Source organism: Carcharhinus amblyrhynchos, chromosome 10 (genome assembly GCF_965287045.1).
Source record: "Carcharhinus amblyrhynchos chromosome 10, sCarAmb.v2.hapA, whole genome shotgun sequence".
Taxonomy (NCBI): domain Eukaryota; kingdom Metazoa; phylum Chordata; class Chondrichthyes; order Carcharhiniformes; family Carcharhinidae; genus Carcharhinus; species Carcharhinus amblyrhynchos.
The window spans coordinates 84,717,917-84,741,345 of record NC_137333.1 but is presented as its reverse complement, the minus strand read 5'-3'; the positions used below and the strand labels follow the sequence as shown (position 1 = coordinate 84,741,345).

At 41.7% G+C, this 23,429-nt stretch overlaps 1 protein-coding gene across 1 annotated transcript in view; it reads right to left on the bottom strand.

The window, feature by feature from the left end:
* cog6 (component of oligomeric golgi complex 6) overlaps positions 1 to 23,429 on the bottom strand; it is a 124,095-nt gene that overhangs the window by 45,904 nt on the left and 54,762 nt on the right. The window contains exons 5-8 of the mRNA XM_080197500.1: positions 11,713 to 11,824; positions 11,538 to 11,620; positions 6,820 to 6,890; positions 3,981 to 4,074 (exon numbers count right to left, since the gene is read on the bottom strand). Coding sequence (XP_080053626.1) covers positions 3,981 to 4,074; positions 6,820 to 6,890; positions 11,538 to 11,620; positions 11,713 to 11,824 — 360 coding nt within the window. The remainder of the gene's footprint in view (positions 1 to 3,980; positions 4,075 to 6,819; positions 6,891 to 11,537; positions 11,621 to 11,712; positions 11,825 to 23,429) is intronic.

The following is a 23,429-nucleotide window of genomic DNA, read 5'->3' as shown; positions in this document are numbered from 1 at the left end:
CTTCAAACATGTGCTTTAGTTGAAACAAACAAATGGAACTGTAGTTTCCTTGTAGGAATAACCGGCTAATACTTACAAGAATCACTCATAACCCGGTTGAATTTTGGTCTTTAACCAATTTAATCACCTGACTCATTCACCATAAGGGTAACAAGACACTAAGCAAAATATCAGATTTAGCCCAGTGCACAGTTTTATCTTATGTGATACTTAGGTAACTAGCTGAAACCATTCTTAGTGCTACTGCTAGCTGTACTACATCTCATCTCACGAGGTCTATTTTGCCAGAATCACCACCTAGTATGGAGATGTATGGAAGCATAAGTCTCAGAATTGGCTTCTTAGTGTAATAGCTCTGGCTACAATTCATATTCCAAGCTAAGTACCTCACTTCACATAATTATCCTACATCCAAATACTCGTTTCAAATATGGCTCAGGCTATAAAGTACAAATGAGGTTTATTAAAAGCAAACATTAAACAGTGGCAGAGATTCAACACAGCAGATTTCACTTAATTACAGAACGTTTAACTGCATTCCCTTGGGTACAAAAGTGATTAAGGATGTGACAACGCTCAGATTTGGTTGATAAAGCTAAACCTGGACTAACTTCCATAACACATAATTTATACATGTGGTTTCTTCCATCCACCATTTACACGTGCCCACTCTGCATGAAATGCAGAACCAACGCCCAGTAAGAACTTGGCTGCCCAAAATACACTTCCCCTTTTAAACTGGATCAGCAATGATCGACAGATTGGACAAAGTTTTCAGCATTATGAGCCAGGACCTGAACTTCAGCAAGATGTTGAGGTTCAGACAATCTTCCTCTATTCTACTCCATATGTTCTATTCTTACAGATTGTTGGAGAGAAAATCCTAGTAGGTTAGCAAAATTTCAAATAATTAGGGATTTAAGTCGCCAACAAAATACTGGCAGTAAGTGAAATAACCTCAGATCAGACTCTCGATCTAACAGGGGAACCATCTAAATGAAAGCAGTATAAACACAATTAGAGATTTAACTAAATATGAGATTTGAACAAACATTGAATGGCGGGGCAGGCTCGAAGGGCTAGATGGCCTACTCCTGCTCCTATTTCTTACGTTCTTAAACATGTATTTTGGTACTTTAAAATATATTAACTGTATTTTTAAAATATTACTGTACACTTTAGTCAAAGACAGGCTGCTGCAAGGGATGATGGGAAAGAGCCTTTGCAGACTGAACCACATTCTTTGGAAACAATGAAACCACAGAATGTGCAAGTTCTTATCAGCAAAAGTTGCTAGCAGTAAGCTTCCCAGGGCTACTTATGAATCAGGATTTTCATACTATCCAGATAAGACAGGCCGCTTCTCAGACATGAGAATGCAAATCTGTCAGGTTTGGCCAGTGACATAGGAGTTGGTGGGAATCTTAACTTTAACTCTTGGAGATAAGCATTAGGAGTTACTAGGCGAAAGAGGAAGAAGCATCAGTAAAAGGGGGAGGAAGCATCCAGATTCTACGGACTAATGAAATCCAATGATATCAGAGGGTAGAATGCAATTGGCTAAAATATATGACAAGTGTTATCATAGATTGATTTGTATTGAAGATGATTCGATCATAACTAATGGAAGAGAAATGTATATCTGTCTGTAAATTTGAGAAATGTATCATTGTCTGTTTGAAGCATTGTAACTTCAGAGTTATATCGGAAAGCTCAGAGCCTTCTCTTTCAGAGAGGCATTGGACTGCCCAATGTTAATCTCTCCCATCGATTGTTGGCTAATAAAGATGTGTCTTTAACCCGGACATTGGCTTTCAAAAGTCTTTATATTGGCTGAAGTTTTGGTGATATCTAGCCTCCAGAGAACCCCGCAGCTCAGATAGAAAGGGAACCTCAAATTGTAAGTGTCCATATTTTTAATATTTGTGAAAGCTTATCTATAAATGGTGCCACACCCCTTTAGCTTAAAAAGTCAATCCTGTAATATGGCACTGAATTCACACGTACGTCAGGCAGGGTGAAATGGTGTGATTATTTTCCTACAGCTCATTAGCAATCTGGTCGAGTTTTTACAACAATTCGATGACGGCAGCTTTCGTGATTGTTTCCTTTTGATGACTCTCAAACTTTACTATTTTTACTGAATTAAATTTCACAGTTCTCTACAGTGGGATTTCAGCTCTCAACTTCTGGTTTGCTGGTCTAGCACAATAGCCACTACAATACCTGCACATTGTGTAAGCCTCAAACAGAGCATTGTCAGCCTATTTTGTTCTCGAGTGCATCAGAGCAGAGAACAACCCTGTTCATTGTGTACGATATCCAATGTGCCCTGGATAACAGGAACCAGGTTCTGGTTCTATCATTCCCTAGATAAAAGGCTAACTGCAGCACCCTTTCATGTCCCTACTGAGTTCAGTTGTTAGTACAAGAGCATGAAGCTCTTAAAGAATGTCCTTCTGCAATTAATTTCAACTCCTGCCAACAGAGCATAAAAGATAATTTATACATGCAAATTGAACAGAAAGGATATTTCTAAAATTATTAAAAACAGATGACACTCTAGTACTCTGATTCGTGTTACATGCTTCATAGACTATTTATTTCTTTCACTGTTGACTGCTTCACATTTTCCTTGAAGGCTAGTTGGGATTAGTATGGTTGTATGCTCCTGATCATCTGAAACACAATCCCAATTCACAGTTGACACATGGGTGCACAATTAGAAAGAATAATCATAGAATCCTACAGTGCAGAAAGAGGCCATTCGGCCCATTGAGTCTGCACCAGCCACAATCCCAACTAGGCCCTATCCCCATAACCCCATGCATTTACCCTAGCTAGTCCCCCATTGCTAAGGAGCAATTCAGCATGGCCATTCCACCTAACCCACACGTTTGGCCTATGGGAAGAAACCGAAGCAGCTGGAGGAAACCCACACAGACATGGGGAGAACCAAACTCCATACAGACAGTGATCCAAGCTGAGAATCAAACCCAGGTCCTTGGCACTGTGAGGCAGCACTGCTAACCACTGTGCCACCCCATTAAACATCATGAATTCAACATCATCACACGACCTTTATTTGACATGGATGAAGATGGGTCTACAGAGTTGAAGCGGTTTAACTATTCAGCAAATTTGTGAAATAAAATTTATTTTCCTTTTTGCAAAATTAACCATAATTTATGGCTGACCACTTTTAATAAAGACAAGCACATTTTTCCAGCTACATTTTATACTTGTCTGCAAGAAAATAACATTCACAACTTGTACTTGTCTGAGAGATTCGTGGTTCTAATTTGCTTCAAAATTTGATTTCTCTCCTACCTCAACCAAAACAGAGACACTGCCCAGACTAACATGAATCTTCAGAGACTATAAAATATATTTTACACAAATTGACACTCTCAGCATTGCAAGGGCCAGGAACTTCTCTGAAAAGAGCACTAGACAGACATAAATGTTCCAACTTTAAAAACAAAAAAGCAATTTCATCTTCCCTAAATGTAATCTTTCCTTCAAATATAAAACCATCATTATACATGAAAGTTCAGGGCTGGAAGATTAGCCTGTATCTCTCCATTGCATAATTCTTGATTCCCAAGTCTATGTTTAAAAACAAATGCTCAAGGAGTCCTCTTCAAGAGGTTACACTGAAATTTTGGATAGGCCGAAGAAAAGGATGGATTTGAGAGAAGAAAATCCCAGGCAAACAGAAGGTTGCGGGGGCTGGGGAACGAATGCGCTGTCTAAGCTCATGCTTACACAACGCATCAAAGGCTGGACGTTATTAAATTGAAGGGCTCAAAAAAACTGTGAGTCTTACAGTGCATTTACTACAGCAGAAGACAAAAGATTAAATTGGGTTAAAAAAAATTCAGGCAATAAATAGCATATTTGTGTTACATTTCAAAAACCTTAGTTAAGAGTAACAAAGTGAATTCAAATTAGAGCTAATTACATAAAGTAGCACTAACTTGTAGAGCACAAGCCTGTCTTGCAGAGCCTCCATAGCTTGAGTTTGTGCTGGAGAAATATCACAAGATTCCTGAGTTAAGGTTCGACATTCGGCTGCAGAGAATAAAATTTTAAAAAATCAAAACCTTTTCATAGTTTTATTGTGTGCATTTTAAAATTCAATACTCAGTCAAAATTTATAACACAGAAGCAAGCCATTCGGCCCCACAGACCGCAAGCCTCCTCCCACCCAACTTAACCCCATCAATATATCTTTATATTCCTTTCTCCCTCATGGTTATCCAGCTTTTACTAAAATCTTTCTATATTAGTAGACTTAACCAATCCTTGTGGAGATGCTTTCCAGATTTTAACCACTCCCCAGGTGAAGATTTTTCTGCCACATGCCCTACTGGACTTATCTGTGGCTGTCTTACATTTATGGTTTTAGTTCTGGTCTCTTGTGCAAATTGGAGCTGCCCTAGCTGAGATAAGCTACTCAGCACCGACCAGGGATAAAATGTGGGATTTTCCCGGTTTACAATGTTCAGTTTCATTCTGGGCAGAACATTAACTCACTAAACCACTGGAGATTCTATATACGTGTTGAAAGAATAAAGAATGTCCTGAAGGAGCTTCTCCTTTCTTTGTCCCAGAATAAACTTGAAACTCTGCCCTAATGTTTTCTAATGGTATCTGATCACAAGATGCAGCAGACAGGGAGGCCACACCTCTCTGCCACAGAGGATGACTTTCATTAGTTCGCTGAGCTGAATTGTTTTGTACTGTAGTGTTTCCATGAAAAATAGGTTGTATCCTCTGCAACCTCACTTATTATGGGAAGACAGAGGTTTTGTAGAACATTGAAATTATTGATGATGAGTGGGGCTAGGCATTCTTGATCAGCGTATCTAACCACCACCCTACCTTGAATAGTGATTGCATGGGGTTACTAAGCCAACTCAACAGTTTAAATAGAGAAAGTGTGCATCTTTAGGAGAGGAGGTGAATGGCTAATACCCTACCTTCAATGGTATTAATTGCCTTCATTTTCTGAGTACAAATGCATAATTTGTTATCCAACTGGTAATCTCAAAGAGATTAATTTACTCAAGGTTGTTTCTCAGAAGTCCAAAATTGAAAATAGTGTTGCACTCCACATATTCAACAACAGAAAATCAATTCTCATTTCAAGGGCAACCAAGAACCTGATTCAAATTGAATTCAGAAACCTGCAGCTCTACTCTGGTCTCAGTGGTACCCCTTGTGCTACTAAAGCCATGCAAATCAGGAAGATCCAACTTTAGCTTTGCGCTAGTACTGAATTACTTACTTTCAATTAGGGTAGCAGCTAGCATCTATGACTGACTTCATTTGGGCAAGTGAAGGGGTTACAGTCTTTCTAGTTGTATCACAGCTTGGTATGTTCCTGCTCTGTCCAAGACCACAAGAAACTACAAAGGGTCATGAATGAAGCCCAGTTCATCATGCAAACCAGCTTCCCATCTGTTGACACGGTCTACATTTCCCACTGCTTCAGAAAAGCAGCCAGCATAAACAAGGACTCCATGCATCCCAGACATAGTCTCTTCCACTTCTTCAGTCAGAAAAAAGGTACAAGTCTGAGGTCACATACCAACTGACTCAAGAACAGCTTCTTCCCTGCTGCCATCAGACTTTTGAATGGACTTACCTTGCATTAAATTGATCTTTCTCTACATCTTAGCTACGACTGTAACACTACATTCTGCACTCTCTCGTTTCCTTTTCTATGAACAGTATGTTTTGTCCGTATAGCACGCAAGAAACAATACTTTGCATTGTATGTTAATACATGTGACAATAATAAATCAAATCAAATCATATCTCAAAAAATTGCATTAGGATGATCTTTCTCTACATCCTAGCTATGATAGTGCAGAATGTAGTGTTACAATCTCCTTTCCTTTCCAACATGCGGTATGCTTTGTATAACACACGAGAAACAATACTTTTCACTGTACGCTAACACATGTGACAATAATAAATCAAATCAAATCGAAGTCAGCAGGCTATTCCTGATCACAACACTGCCTTTGTACATAACTGAGGAGGACAGTTAAACTGTCAGATTAAACTGGAACGTGCCAACATTTACTGATCTAACGATGATGAGGAGAATTACTGCTGTGCTGTATTTGGAGTGCTGTCGTCATGCAAGAAACCATGCCCCAAGCAAGGAGTCACCACTTTCCAGGAAAGGAAGGGACTATTTAAATCACAAGGCAGAGAATACAAGGCCCACTGAGATCCAATCCCCGACTGGCAACGTGCATTGCAGAATTTCTGTTCTACAAATCAGACTCAACGAAGTAACGCTACAACTAAGAAGTTTTGTCGTGGAATCACTGTGGAGCCTCTACCAAGCTTGTTTTATCAAAACTGTAAATATGTACAACATAGCCTCAGGCAAGCCCACCTCATAATGAGTAAATGTCCAAAGTTACAGATGTTGATAGCCACAGAGGTAAATGATACACTTCCACTCGAGAACTTGATTGCTAAGTTCAGATTTAATTTTAATTGCTGAAACCAGCAGCCAAAATCCCGAGAACTCAGTGCAAAGGATGAGCAGCTGAAATGACTTGACAATGGTAAAGTTGCAACTACAATATAACAATAAGATAAGCACAGCAGACTGCCTCTCCTTTCAGAAATAATTCAACATTATTCATTATGAATCACTTATGAAAAACAGTTTTCAATTGATTTCCCTGCCAAATGTTATTGAGAATCCTTAATGTTTGACTTCTGTACACTTGATGGATGCATTCTGCTTAATTTGTATACAACCTCTGCAGTTCCTGGACTGGGACGTACCTTGTGCCCATCTGTAAAGTTTTTCATACGACGTCTCTTGGAGAAGTGCCATCTGTTCCATGATTTCCAAACTTTAAAACATCAGAGAATGTAATTTATTATTTTGAAGCAGTTACTGTTAATGTGCACTTATTTCTGTGTTCATTGCAGGCCACCCACTAAAATGCAATATAAGAACATAAGAACTAGAGCAGGAGTAGGCCATCTGGCCCCTCGAGCCTGCTCTATTCAATTAGATCATGGCTGATCTTTTCCTGGACTCAGCTCCACTTACACGCCGGCTCACCATAACCCTTAACTCCTTTACTGTTCAAAAATCTATCTATCTTTACCTTAAAAACGCTCAACAAGATTCCATGACAGAGCACTACATTTACATGCGACACTTTCATAGAACAAAAGGAAAACAAAGACAATTACAGCACAATAACAGGCCCTACGGCCCTCCAAGCCTGCACTGACCATGCTGCCCGACTTAACTAAAACCCCTACCCTTCTGGGGACCATATCCCTCTATTCCCATCCTACTCATGTATTTGTCAAGATACCCCTTAAAAGTCACTAATGTATCCATTTCCACTACCTCCCCCAGCAACCAGTTCCAGGCACCCACTACTCTCTGTGTAAAAAAAATCTGCCTCATACGCCTCCTATAAAACTTACCCCTTGCCCCTTAAACCTATGTCCTGTAGTAATTGACTCTTCCACCCTGGGAAAAAGCTTCTGGCTATCCACTCTGTCCATGCCTCTCATAATCGTGTAGACTTCTATTAGGTCTCCCCTCAACCTCCATCACTTCAGTGAGAACAAACCAAGTTTCCCCAACCTTTCCTCATAGTTAATGCCTTCCATACCAGGCAACATCCTGGTATATCTTTTCTCCTGTCCAACCCTCTCCAAAGCCTCCACATCCTTCTGGTAATGTGGCAACCAGAATTGAACACTATATTCCAAGTGTGGCCTAACTAAAGTTCTATAAAATTGCAACATGACTTGCCAATTTTTAAACTCAATATCCCGGCCGATGAAGGCAAGTGTGCCGTATGCCTTCTTCACTATCTTCTCCACAGCATTGCCACTTTCAATGACCTGTGTACCTGTACACCCAGATCCCTTTGCCTATCAGTACTCTTAAGGATTCTGTCATTTACTGTATATTTCCTATCTGTATTAGGCCTTCCAAAGTGCATTACCTCACACTTGTCCAGATTAAACTCCATCTGTCATCTCTCCGCCCAAGTCTCCAACTGATCTATATCATGCTGTATCCTCTGATGGTTCTCATCGCTATCCGAAATCCGCCAACCTTTGTGTCGCCTGAAAACTTACTAATCAATCCAGTTACATTTTCCTCCAAATCATTTATATATGATACAAACACCAAAGGTCCCAGCACTGACCCCTGAGGAACACTGCTTGTCACAGCCCTCCATTCAGAAATGCACCCTTCCATTGCTACCCTCTGTCTTCTTTGACCTAGCCAGTTTTGTATCCACCTGCCAACTCACCTCTTATCCCACGTGACTTCACCTTCTGCCATGAGGGACCTTGTCAAAGGCCTTACTGAAGTCCATGTAGACAACATCCACTGCCCTATTCTCATCAATCATCTTCGTCACTTCTTTGAAAAACTCGATCAAGTTTGTGAGACACGACTTCCTCTTCACAAAACCATGTTGCCTCTCACTAATACATCCACTTATTTCTAAGCGGGAATAAATCCTGTCTCAAAGAATCCTCTCCAATAATTTCCCTACCACTGATGTAAGGCTCACCGGCCTGTAATTACCTGGATTATTCTTGCTACCTTTCTTAAACAAGGGAACAACATTGGCTATTCTCCAATCCATAGATTTGTAAAATGATCAGGTTTGGCAAGTTATGGGATATTCTGCCTGATGAATCAGCAAGCTATAAGGGCGTTCAGGGGACAATGCACTATACCGCTTCAATGCAAACTTCCAAGAACCTGTATGAATACTTCAAGCAATCCGCAATTTTGTGATTGACACAGTCTCTAATTGAGACTAAATGTGAATGGAATTTGCGTCTTGGTAAATTACAAAAAATAATTCTTTGGAAATATCAAATTTCTTGTTATTTAAACTGCTTTAATGACTTTTACATTGAATAGTTAACGAAAATTCAACGTAATTTGATAATTTCGTTAAAAGCTTTGCTCAAATTTCAGTGGAATGGAGCAGTGAACTTGTCCGGTGAGTAAAATGGAAGAGGTTATCTCAGGGTTTAGTTACCAGCTCATGTCATGAGTAAACTTATTTTAGCAATAGCCTAAACAATCTGTGCTATGGACTGGAAACTTGGTCAGGATTTCTGGTGTCGACACAGAACTCCTTGGACATTGATCCAGAGTAAGAAAGTCCCACAACACCAGGTTAAAGTACAACAGGTTTATTTAGTAGCTCAAACCACTAGCTATCAGAGCCCTGCTCCTTTGTCAGGTAAGTGGGAGTTCTGTTCAAGAACAGGGCATATAAAGACACAAACTCAACATACAAGATAATGGTTGGAATGTGAGTCTTTACAGGTAATCAAGTCTTAAAGGTACAGATAATGTGAGAGAGGGTTAAGCGCAAGTTAAAGAAATGTGTATTGTCTCCAGTCAGAACAGTTAGTGAGATTTTGCAAACCCAGGCAAGTCGTGGGTGTTACAGATAGTGTGACATGAACCCAAGATCCCGGTTGAGGCTGTCCTTGTATGTGGAACTTGGCTATCAGTCGCTGCTCAGCGATTCTGCGTCGTCGTGTGTCATGAAGGCCACCTTGGAGAATGCTTATCCAAAGATCAGAGGCCGAATGCCCATGACCGCTGAAATGTTTCCCAACAGGAAGAGAACACTCTTGCCTGGTGACTGTCGCGCGGTGTTCATTCATCCGTTGTCCGTGTACCATGACTATGCAGACGCTACGAAAACGGATGAACGAACACCGCTCGACAACCACCAGCAAGAGTGTTCTCTTCCTGTTGGGAACACTTCAGCAGTCATGGGCATTTGGCCTCTGATCTTTGGATAAGCGTTCTCCAAGGCAGCCTTCATGACACACGACAACACAGAATCGCTGAGCAGAGACTGATAGCCAAGTTCTGAATACATGAGGACGGCCTCAACCGGGATTTTGGGTTCATGTTACACTATCTGTAACCTCCAATGATTGCCTGGGCTTGCAAAATCTCACTAACTGTCCTGATTGGAGACAATACACATCTCTTTAACCTGTGCTTAACCCTCTCTCCACTCACATTGTCTGTACCTTTAAGACTTGATTACCTGTAAAGACGTGCATTGCAACCATTATTTTGTAAATTGTTTTTGTGTCTTTATATGCCCTGTTTGTGAACAGAACTCTCACGTACCTGAGGAAGGGGCAGTGCTCCAAAAGCTGCTTGTGGCTTGTGCTACCAAATAAACCTGTTGGACTTTAACCTGGTGTTGTGAGACTTCTCACTGTGTCTACCCCAGTCCAACACTGCATCTCCACATCATTGATCCAGAGACAGGGTTAGGCTTGCTTGCGAAATTGCTCTAAATGACCTTATTTTACTAATTTTAATGACAGAATCATTGAATCTCTACAGTGCAGAAGGAGGACATTCGGCTCATCGAGCCTGACCCGGCAACAGTCCCACCCAGGCCCTATCCCTGTAACCTCACATATTTACCCTGCGAATGCCCCTGATACTAAGGGTCAAATTAGCGTGGCCAATCAACCTAATTTACACATCTTTGAAGTATGAGAGGAAATGGGAACCTCCAGAGGAAACCCACGCAGGCATAGAGAAAATGTGCAAATTCCACACAGATAGTCACTCAAGGCCAGAATTGAACACAGGTTCCTGGCACTGTCAGGCAGCAGCACTAACCACTATGCCACCTAGAAGAAATGAGAAGCCTAACCAGTGAAGTCAGGCATATATTTTTTTTAAAGAGTAATGATGCGATCCTAGCAAATGGTATCTTTATCAATTGGGTTCCTTTGGCCTCATCCTGAGATTCCATCTCCACTTCCAGCTCCAGGAGTACTTTACCTCTCAGCCCTATCCCCACTAGTTCCTCTGCCAGCTTTATATTTGCTTTCCCTTGAGCATTCTGAGCCCTAGAATTTCCTGTTAATCATCACCTCATAGGAAATCAATTCCATTTCTATTGTAGCGTGTGGTAATATGACGAGGAAGCTTTAAATCACAACAGTAATTTGTTAAACAGCTATAACTATATACAGGCGGCTCAGCACAGATACAGGTCTAGTCCCACTGACTCCTGGGCTCGAGCTGCAGGTTTCATCTACACGAACCCGCGCCCTGACACTGAGGCTCGCTCCCTCTATTTTGATAGGTCCCAGATCACGTGAGCCATAAACAATTGACCCTTAAAGGAACCATACACATGATCACAGTTTCATTCCTGTTTCAGTTCAGGCTTTCTGTCTTATTCCTGGTCCCATCGAACTATTCTGTTACCCAGCTCCATATCGATTCACCATTCTGCTTTTACACTCATTGCCTGAGTGCTCTTCTTCTCTCCCAAATACTCTGCTCAAAAGGTCATACCCAAGATTCATTTTGAACAACGCACCACACTGGTAACAGTTAACCATTATTTCCTTTGATTCATCAGCTCAATCTATATTTATCATTAAAGTTACAGCAGTTGGGAATGAGAACGTTTTAATAGAGGGCAGTTAAAAGTACTCCTTACCCTGCAGTTTGCTGGTTTGTTCGTAACAGAACCTTGACATCATTGTGGATTAACTTTACTTTTCCAAGTGCTTTGAAGAAGTCCTAAAAGTATGTGGAAGATTATATAACACAATTTTCTAAGTGCAATACAGTGATTCTTCTACGTAATAGGAAGATGAGGACCTGTGGATTACCTCTGTGATTGGTCCCTCTCTTGGGCCTCGGAGGATATTCAATTCATCTGCATTGAGTTGAAACTTGGATAAGAAAGCGTTTGCCACCTCAGCTCGGATTTCTAATCTTTGACTGTAAGGAAAAAAAACAGTAAGATTAGAAGGTATGATTTTCTATTGTTTCCAAATTTGCAGCTTAACTTCCAACCTCCAGCTTACTGGACAAACTCAAAACCCCATTTAAATGCAAAGAATTTAGTGAAGGAGGCTAAAATGTTAATCCAGAAACTCAGCTAATATTCTGGGGACCCGAGTTGGAATCCTACCATGGTGGGATTGAATTCAATATAAAAAATTTCTGGAATTAAGAATCTACTTTGGACTATGAAAACATTGCTCATTGTCAGAAAAACCCATCTGGTTCACTAATGTTCTTTAGGGAAGGAAATCTACCGCCCATAACTGGTCTGACCTACATCTGACTCCAGAGCCACAGAAATGTGGTTGACTCTCAACTGCCCTCTGTAATGGCCTAGCAAGCCACTCAGTTGTCACCACCACCTTCTCAAGGGCAACTAGGGATGGGCAATAAATGCTGGCAAGACAGCGACGCCCATGTTCCACGAATGAATAATAAAAAAATTGGGTCATGTCAGGGTTGAATTGCTGTAAACTTAGTTAACAGTGTAACCCCCATAGTTGAGGAGGTGTTAATGAACGAAGCTGGATTGATAATGATGGAGTTGCTACTCACTTGACTAGTGGATGTATAAGTGGCATTCAAATTGCAAACAATGTTAGTGCATTACATGAACTGGTGTCTGCTGGTTCTGGGCCCCACCTTAGATAGCTGTATGCACTGGACAGGCTGGGGTCGCACGGTGGCACAGTAGTTAGCTCTGCCGCCTAACAGCGCTAGGGGCCTGGATTCTATTCCCAGCTTGGGTCACTGTCTGTGTGGAGTCTGCACACTCTCCCCGTCTCTGTGTGGGTTTCTTCTGGGTGCTTTGCTTTCCTCCCACAGTCCAAAGATGTGCAGGTTAGGTGGATTGGCCATGCTAAACTGTCCCTCATGTGTCAGGGTAACTAGCTATTGTAAACGCATGGGGTTATGGGGATAGGGCCAGGGTGGGATTGTGGTCGGTGCAGACTGATGGGCCAAATGGCCTCCTTCTGCACTATAGGGATTCTATTCTATGGATTCTACGAATTGGTATGGGCTTTCAAGGAACTGCTCATGTCTTATTGTCTGCTAACCTGCAGATCAACAGAAGAGATAAGGCTCAGTCCCATAAGAGTGAGGGCGGTGCAATTGCAGCGTTACCATAGAATCACAGAAAACCTATGTTTCTATGATTATGTTTTGCTATCTCACAGACCCCTTTTTTTTGACACTCCCTCAAACAATAGCCATGGTGCCAGTGATCAGATGGCCCAAACTGCATAGACAATAGCCATGGTGCAGCAGTGCGCAGCTAGGTCCTCGCAAGCTCAGGAACAGAGGTCATGGGGTCGCGATATCTCAAGGATATAAGGAATAGTAGCTTTTCACCAGCCTTGCTGAAGCTACCAGGAAAGAAACTCTTAAAGTTAGAAAATCTTTTAAGAGAAACCACCATGGGGTGAGAAATGAATGAAAGTCAGATATTATGTTTGTAACTGCATTTATCATTTCAGTCTGCAGTGTGAATCGAAAATAAGACTTCAATTTCTATTGTGCTTTACACAACCTGAGAACCATAAAATCCCTACAGTGCAAGAGGCCATTTGGTCCATCAAATCTGCACCGACTCCCCAACAGAGCATTCCATCCAGTTCCTATCCCCGTAACCACATGTATTTAGTCGACTAATCCACCTAACCTACACACCTTGGGACGCTATGGGGCAATTTAGCATGGTCAATCCACTTAACTTGCACGTCTTTTGACTTGGGAGGAAGCCGGAGCACTATGAGGAAACCCATGCAGACAAGGGGAGAACGTACAAACTCCGCACAGACAGTGACCCAAGCCGGGAATCGAACCCGGGTCCCTGGTGCTGTGACGCAGCAGTGTTAACCACTGTCCCAAAGGCCTTTACAGTCAATGAATTACTGTTAAAATATAGTAACTGTTGTAATGCAGGAACAAGTTAGTAGCATAGCAGTAAATAGCCAATGGGTGGGTTTTCTATGCAACCCATTGCATGTTTCACGGTGGAGGCAGGGCACATTAGCTGACGGCGGGATCTTCTGGCCCCAATCAATGGGGCTTACCGTTGAATGAACCCCTCGTCACTGGGAAATCTGTGGCGGGGCATCGGCAAAACCGGAAGATCCCACCAGTGTGAGCGGCTGGAAAATTCTGACCGGTAGCTTTATAATATAATTCTGTAACAAGGTAGTACTGCAAAGAATCCAGAAGGTGGCAGCGATGCTCAACATATCTCCAAACTTTCTCCCTGAACAAAATGCAGGGAGTTGACCAATGAAATAACTGCAAACTAGTGTTTCATTCAAGGGATGTCTTTACTAAGTCCATATTTTTCTTATCTTAGTGCCTTATTTTCTACTTGACAGGTTCTATAACCTCACCTCCCTATTCCCACCTGAAGTACTTCACTCAATTCTGAGTGGATAGTACAGATCAACAACTCAGCCCAATTTTGTCCTTAACCAACATCCTCACATTTTTTTTCTGCGGGAGACATCGAATAGCAAGCAAGAATGAGAAACGTGAATGCCTACTGCAGACTGCTTCAGTGGTTCAAGAGTTGAACTTGTGATTCTTCTGCCTGGTATCATTGTACATTTAGCCACAGTGTCACAAGGGGATTTTCAGCTTCTATTTTTGTTATTCCTGCATTGTGTTTTCTCCAAAGTTAAGGAGAACTGGGTAGAACTCCCCCACACCAAAAAGCAGAGCTACCCTATCAGGGTGGTACAGTGGTTAGCACTGCTGACTCACAGTACCAGGGGCTCTGGTTCAATTCACGCTCGAGTCACAGTGAGTATGGAGTTTTCACGTTCTCCCGTGCCTGCATGGGCTTCCTCTGGGTGCTCCAGCTTCCTTCCACGATCCAAAGATGTGTAGGTTAGGTGGATTGGCCATGTTAAATTTCCCCTTAGTGTCCAAAGGCATGTAGCTTAGCAGGGTAAATATGTGGGGTTATGAGGATAGGGTCTTGGTAAAATGCTCTATCACAGAGTCAGTGAATGGCCTCCTTCTGCACTGTAGGGATTCTATGACAGCAATCCACTGGGGAACACTGACCATAATGTGGACATGCCAGCATTGGACTGGGATAAACACAGTAAGAAATCTCACAACACCAGGTTAAAGTCCAACAGGTTTATTTGGTAACAAACACCATTAACTTTTGGAGTGCTGCTCCTTCATCAAGTGAGTAGGAGTTCTGATCACAAACAGGGCACATAAAGACACAAACTCAATTTACAGAGTAATGATTGGAATGTGAGTCCTTACAGCTAATCAAGTCTTGAAGGTACAGACAATGTGAGTGGAAACAGCATTAAGCACAGGTTAAAGAGATGTGTATTGTCTCCAGACAGGACAGTCAGTGAGATTTTGCAAGTCCAGGCAAGTCGTAGAGGTTATAGATAGTATGTCATGCACCCAAGATCCTGGTTGAGGCCGTCCTCATGCGTGCGGAACTTGGCTATCAGTCACTGCTCAGCAACTCTGCATTGTCGTGTGTCGTGAGACACACGAGGACAGCCTCAATTGGGATCTTGAGTTCATGTCACACTATCTGTAACCCCCACGACTTGCCTGAACTTGCAAAACCTCACTAACTGTCCTGTCTGGAGACAATACACATCTCTTTAACCTTGCTCAACGTTCTCGCCACTCACAATGCCTGTGCCTTTAAGACTTGATTAGCTATAAGGACTCGCATTCCAATCATTGTTATGTAATTGAATTTGTCTCTTTATATGCCCTGTTTGTGAAAAGATCTCCCAATCACCTGATGAAGGAGCAGCGCTCCAAAAGCTAGTGGTCTTCGCTACCAAATAAACTTGTTGGACTTTAACTTGGTGTTGTGAGACTTCTTAGAGGACATTGACCATAGCCAATATCACTAGTTTGCAGGATACCTCTCCACAATCCAGCAACCCAACTAACTCCGGAACTGAGGGCCAAAACAGGGTAACTGTCCCCAGCCTAAGTGTACGATATGGTAAAACATTCTTCCTGCGGAATAGACAATGACTTCACAACTATATATGAGTATATTATCCCTTAAAATTTAGAAAAATATCTATAGTTGTATAGGTAAACATACAATTACTTGATAAGACATGCAAATACAACACTGTGCATCATAGTTTTTAAAGCTTTATAACTTACATGCTTTATAAAGCACAAGTATACTTCCTCAGAATCTAATCATAGAATCCCTACAATGCAAAAGGAAGCACTTCAGCCCTTGGAGTCTGCACTGAGTCTCCAACAGAGAATCTTACCCAGGTCCACCCCGACTATCTCTGTAACCCTACAGATTTACCCGATTAGTCCACCCAACAACACAAAGAAAAGTCAGGCAGTGTGCCTTAATGACTATCGTCCAGTGGCTCTGACATCCATCATTATGAAATGCTTTGAAAGGTTAGTCACGGCACAAATCAATTCCAGCCTCCCAGGTTGCCTGGATCCACTACAGTATGCCTACCACATTAAAAGGTCCACAGCAGATGCTATCTCCCTGGCCCTGTCCTCAACCCTGGAACATCTAAATGACAAGGACAGCTATGTCAGACTCTAATTTATTGACTACAGCTCAACCTTCAACACCATTATTCCTACGAAACTCATCTCCAAACTCTGTGGCTTTGGGGCTTGGCTCCTCCCTCTGCGACTGGATCCTGAACTTTTTAATCCACACACCGTAATCAGTAAGGATAGGCAACAACACCTCCTCCATGATCATCCTTAACACTGGTATCCCACAAGGCTGTGTTCTCAGCACCTTACTATACTCCTTATACACCTATGACTGTGTGGCCAAATTCCCCTCCAATTCGATTTTCAAGTTTACTAATGACACCACCATAGTGGGTCGGATCTCAAACAATGAAGAGATAGAGTACAGGAGAGAAATAGAGAATCTGGTAAACTGGTGCAATGATAATAATCTCTCTCTCAATGTCAGCAAAATGAAGGAAATAGTCATCGACTTCAGGAAGCGTAGTGGAGGACACGCCCCTGTCTATATCAATGGAGGCAAAGTAGAAATGGTCGACAGCTTCAAGTTTTTAGTGCCCAGATCACCAACAACCTGTCCTGGTCCCTCTGTGCCAATGCTATCGTTAAAAAAGCTCACAAACGCCTCTACTTTCTCAGAAGACTATGGAAATTTGGCATGTCAGCTACGACTCTCACCAACTTCTACAGGTGCACCACAGAAAACACTCTTTCTTGTTGTACCTTAGCTTTGTATGGCTCCTGCTCTGTCTAAGACCACAGGAAATTACAATGGGTTGGGAATGAAGCCTGGTCCATTACTCAAACCAGCCTCCCATCCAGTGACACTGGTCTACACTTCCCGCTGCCTCGGAAAAACAGCCAACATAATTAGGCACCCCGGACATATTCTCTTCCACCTTCTTCCATCAGGAAAAAGATACAAAAGTCTGAGGACCAACTGACTCAAGAATAGCTTCTTCTCTGCTGCCATTAGACTTTGAATGGACCAACCTTGTATTAAGTTGATTGTTCTCTACACCCTAGCTATGACTGTAACTCCTCTCTCCTTCTCTCTGCCCTCTCTCCTTTCCTTTTCTATGGACAGTATGCTTCGTCTGTATAGCACACAAGAAGGAATACTTTTCAATAGCACATTAATACAAGTGACAATAACAAGTCAAATATCTTGGGACAGTAAATGGCAATTTAGCATGGCCAATCTACCTAGTTTGCACATCTTTGCACTGAGAGGAAAGCAAAGCACCTGGAGGAAACACACATAGCCACGGGGAGAACGTGCAAACTTCACACAGTGACCCAAGGCCTGAATTGGACCCGGGTCCCTTTCATTGTGAGGCAGGAGTGCTAATCACTGTGTCACCCCAAATGAACAAATTAAGACAATTAGCTCTAATTCAATGATTTTAACATAGCGGCTGGAATTCTCCAGCCGTTCATGCCGGTGGGATTCTCCAGTCCTGCCAGCAGCGCACCCCTGACCACGGGTTTCCCACCAATGTGGGGTGACGTCAATAGAATTCCCACTGGTAGGAGCAGGACCACAGAATCAAGTCGCTAGCGAACAGTGCGTCACCTCCCATCAGCGAGAGACTGGAGAATCTTGCCCAGAATCTCCAAAACACAGAGACCCTACTGTTCAGATTCAAAACGTTAACGGCAGATCAGAGTATCCAATCGACTGGGATAGCATTGCTATATGCGATAAGGCAAGTACAGCAATAGGCTGGAAATTCAGAATGAATGCTAAATAATTGTTGGTCTACTCTGAATTTGTGATTAATTCTGGATTCCAAGCATTGCTACACTGAATGGTAAAACAGGTCCACACCAACAATTTCTCATACAGATCTCATTGGGTTGTTTGAGGCACTCTCACCAATATCCTTGCTAGTTATTCTATGATATTCACAGAAACTAGGGAGAAAACATTCTCCTGGTCTTCTTGGAATACTTAGAAACTAGAACATGCACCAAATTATTTGGCCCAATCAGTCTGCGCTACAGTTTACCTGCCACATGAACAAATAGTGTGTGCAGTCAGAAAAATAAGACAAATTTCAGCGAATCAGGAGGCCTAACATCACCTCCATGTTGTTGTTTGTGGATAATTGAGTAGGGAATTGGGGGCAGGCAGGCCCAAGGCAAGGGTGAAAGAAACAAGTGAAAGTCCAGGATCCAGGCATTAGAAAGTGGGATACATAAAGAATAAGGAGCAAAGCATCGGGTATCTATTGAAAATTAATTATGGAATGTTGTTTGATTTATCTCTTTCCTTCTTTAAGAATTTTGGCCAAAGAAGTTGTAGCAGATAGCAGCTGAAAGGAATCATTTTCCCTTCTCAATCTTAGCAATTGGTTTACTGTTACTTGTAAGAAAACCAATTGGAAAGCTCTGCTTCATCTGAACCACCAGAAAGCACAGCTTCATCTGAACCACCAATCAGAAAGCTCTGTTTCATCTGAGCCACCAATCAGAAAGCTTTGTTTCACCTGAACCACCAATCAGAAAGCACAGCTTCATCTGAACTACCAATCAGAAAGCTCAATTTGATCTACATCACCAATCAGAAAGCTCAGCTTAATCAGAATCAATTAGAAAATTGGAACATGAGCCAAGAAAGATCCAATCACAAATAGAGCTACGATGTTGCCCATGTTGACTTTAAAACCTAATCAGATTAACAAAACATATTTTCCTCTAATCATTAATGGCAAAACAAAAAGATGGCTAGGGCATCTCAGCCACCTCCATCATTTTGTTTCTGGATTCCACAAAGGAACATTTCAGCATTCAGAGTTTGTTCTTACACAATCTCCATGTAAATCAATGACAATCAGGTACCTTGATATAATTATCAAAAACAAATATTCTCTTGTTTCATATTAACTAAGGAAAGTTTCATAAATAGTAAATAAACTTTGAATCTTCCTTGTGACTGTGCTTTAATGCCAAAGATACTCATTGCTCTGCTCTTTTTGACAAAAGCTCATTTTAATTGTTCAGCAGGTTTCTGAAGATAATGCAGTCTCATTAAAATTACATCCTTCTATGAAGACAAACCTGTCTTTCATAGTGCATCCTTCATACATAGACAAAAACGTGCAGAACATGGGAACTGGAGACAAAACTACCGCCCCTGCACAGGAAAGAAGCTGGAACACAAGCCTGCTTTATATTCCCAGGAGGTGCCCAGTGGAGCCAGCGAGCCACAACTATAATAGTTTCCAAGGCAATCAAACTTCAGTAAGAGAGCACTCATTCTGGAGTTGTCGCTAACACTAGGCGTTCTTTCTCCTGTAGCACAATACAAAAATGAACTGCTCTTTGGGATTATCACCCAGGTGCCTTGACGTTTAACAAAGAAAAGCGACTTTGCCCTCGACAAGAAAGTACTGGACCGAGTTCATTGTAATTTTGTCTGAAATTTTACTTGGTGCTGAAGATCTCAAGAAGGTAATGCTTTAGATTACAGTACTCAAAGTTGGGTGACAGCAGTATGAAGTGGTACTTTATGGCTGGAAAAATGAGGAAAGGAAATATAAAATCAAGGATACAATTCTAAAGGGGAGGCAGAGCCAAAGGATCTGGGGGTAAATGTGCAAAAATCATTGAAGGTGGCAGATCAGGGGGAGGACCCAGTAAATAAAGCATACAAGATCCTGAGCTTTATAAACAGAGGAATGGAGTGCAAAATCATGGAAGTTATGGTAAACATTTATACAATACTGGTTTGATCTTAATTGGAGTATCATGTCCAATTGAGGACATACATTAGAAAGACCGAAGACATTGGAAAGGATAAAATAACGATTACGAGATTCGTTCTGGAGGTAATAGAATTCAGTTACATGGATAGATTTAATGATATTATCAGTGTCGAATCTCCAAAATCAACATCCCTATGGGTTACCATTGATCAGAAACTAAACTGGACCAGTCACATAAATACTGTGACTACAAGAGCAGATCAGAGGCTGGGCATTCTGTAGCCAGTAACTCACCTCCTGCCTCCAAAAAGCCTGTCTACAAGTTAGAAGTTAGGAGTCTGATAGAAAACATTCCATTTGCTTGGATGAATATGGCTCTGACAACACTCAAGACACTCAACATCAACAAGTTAATGCAATCCACTTAAACCTACGCCATCTTAAACAGTCACTCGCTCCACTACCGCTACACAGTGACAGTGGTGTGTCATACACAAGCTGCACTACAGCAATCTGCCATGCCTCCTTCAATAGCACCTTCCACTCACAATCTCTACTTCTTAGAAGGACAAAAGCAGCAGACACATGGAAACACCACCACCTACAGGTTCCTCTCCAAGCCACACACCACCTTTACTTGGAACCAAATTGTCATTCCTTCATTGTTGCTGGGTGAAAATCCCGGGACATTCTTCCAAATAGCACTGTAGCCACACCAGATGTGCTGCAGCAGTTCAAGAGACAGCTCACCATCACCTTCTTAGAGTCAATTAGGGTTGTACAATAAATGCTTAGCCAGTAATGCCAACATCCCATGACAGAATGAAAAAGTGATTGGTAAAGTTGGAATGCTCTCCTTAAACAGCTTAAAAAGAAATTTCATTGAGGTATTAAAAACCAAGTTTAAAGTTTATTTATGCGTCACAAGTAGGCTTACATTAACATTGCATTGAAGTCACTGTGAAAATCCCCAGTCGACACATGCTGGCGCCTGTTCAGGTACACTGAGGGAGAATTTAGCGTGCCCAATGCACCTACCAGCACGTCTTTCTGACTGAGGGAGGAAACCAGAGCACCCAGAGGAAACCCATGCAGACACAGGGAGAACATACAAACTCTGCACACTGATCCAAGCCGGGAATCGAACCCAGCTCCCTGGCGCTGTGCCGCCCAAAGCCTGGAGAGAGTAGTTAGGGAGAAAATGTCCCCATTGTCATAAGGATTGAGAACCAAAAGATAGCAATTTAAGGTGACTGAACCAGAGATAACCTGGGGGAGATCTTTTTTACCAGCAAGAGGTTAGGGTCTGGAATGCACTGCCTGAAAGTATGGTAGTGGCAGGGAGTATGGGACTAACTATGTTACTATGAACAGAAAACTGGCACAGGCATAAAGGTGTAACCCTTTTATGATTCTGTTACTCTGCAAATCTCTTGAATGATAATCTGCACTAAAATACAATTAAAAGTGACTGAGTTTAGAAGAGTGAGCAGGGATCGCAAAGAAACTCAACAAATTCTAACAGGGTTAGACAGGATAGATTCAGAAAGACTGTTTCCAATGATGGGGGAGTCCAGAACTAGGGGTCATAGTTTGAGGATAAGATGTAAACCATTTAGAACTGAGGTGAGGAGGAATTTTGTCACCCAGAAGATGGTTGGTATGCGGAATTCATTACCACAGAACGTAAGTTAAGGCCAAAACTTTGATTTCAAGAAGACATTAGATATAGTTCTAGGGGCTATAGGGATCAAGGGACATGGAGGGAAGAGGGGGAATCAGGATATTGAATTTAATGATCAGCCATGATCAAAATGAATGGTGGAGAAGGCTTGAAAGGCTGAATAGTCTACTTCTGCTTCTAGTTTCTATGTTAATGGAAGTTGGAAACAGCAATATGAGATAAAGCTAAGAAACACATTCTTTTTGCTGGCATACGGTACAGGTGGCACTTCATTGAAAGCATTACACCCAGTTACAAATACTGAAATAATGGGATAATCCAAGGGTTGGGGAAGGAAGGAAGGAGAGAGAAATGAATGATATAATAAGTAAAATAAACTGATTTGATCCAAAGATTGTCACATTGTAAAAGTGTTCTTGCCACATGCTCCTAAATGTGCACCAATTGTTATATGTACCTGAATGGACACATTAGTAGACCTACAAGATTTATAGTCAGATACCTAGTATGATTTTACATGTTTGCAAAAATGAAAAAAAGTTATAGAATAAAAATATATTTGTTCCACCTTTTCCAATTATATATAATTCCTCAGGGTCTGCACTGTGAATCTTTTGCCAATGTGAACGCAAAGTGCTCGAGTGTAAAGCTGCCAAGTGCTACCCACAGCATCTGCCTAGGGCAGATGTGCAAGTTAATAACTGCTGCAGTCCAGCTGGTGTAACTATGCCGACGGTGCTGTTAGCTAAATAACTACCACATCAAAGCATGTCAGGTCAAACTTGCAGATATATGTATATATTCCCTTTTAGAAAACAGTAATTAAAGGATTTTGCAATTATCCATGGATTTATCTTTGTTATTACACAATGTGTATATCACTGGCAAGGCCAGCATTTGCTGCCTATCCCAATTACCCCTGGCAAGGTGAGCCTTCTTCTTAAAACACTGCGATCAGGATGGTGAAGCCGCTCCCACAATACCATCAGGGATTACAAATGTATTTTTAAGTTTGTAACCACGCATGGAGTTGCTAAAGTTAGTAACTATTTAGCATTTGTTATCGCACTATCATCCTAGGTGTGACAATCTAGAGTGTGGAGGAGATTAGAAATGCAGATCTCTACATTGTTTTAAAAGCAAGACATATAAAATGGTTTAAACCATTTTAATCCCATGCTCTCCACTAAAATATGGACTGAAGGATCCTACTAACGTACACTTGTATTATTTTTTCATCCTCTTCCACCAAAAAAAAATTCTGGGGAAAGAACTGTTATTCTAAACTAGTTTTAGAAGATGGTGAGAACTTGGGAGTAAAACCTCTTACACAAATCTGGTAAACCCAGCTTGGGTCACCGTCTGCGTGGAGGCTGCACATTCTCCCCATGTCTGCAAAGGTTTCCTTTGGGTGCTCTGTTTTCCCCCCACAATCTAAAAGACATGCTAATTAGGTGCACAGGCCATGCTAAACTCTTCTTCGGTGTACCTGAACAGGCGCCGGGGTGTGGTGATGAAGGGATTTTCATAGTTAATTCATTACAGTGTTAATGGAAGCCTACTTGCATTACTTTTTAAGAGTATGAATCTGGCTGATTCTGCCTTCTTTAGTCCAGGGAAAATTAAAGCCAAATGTATT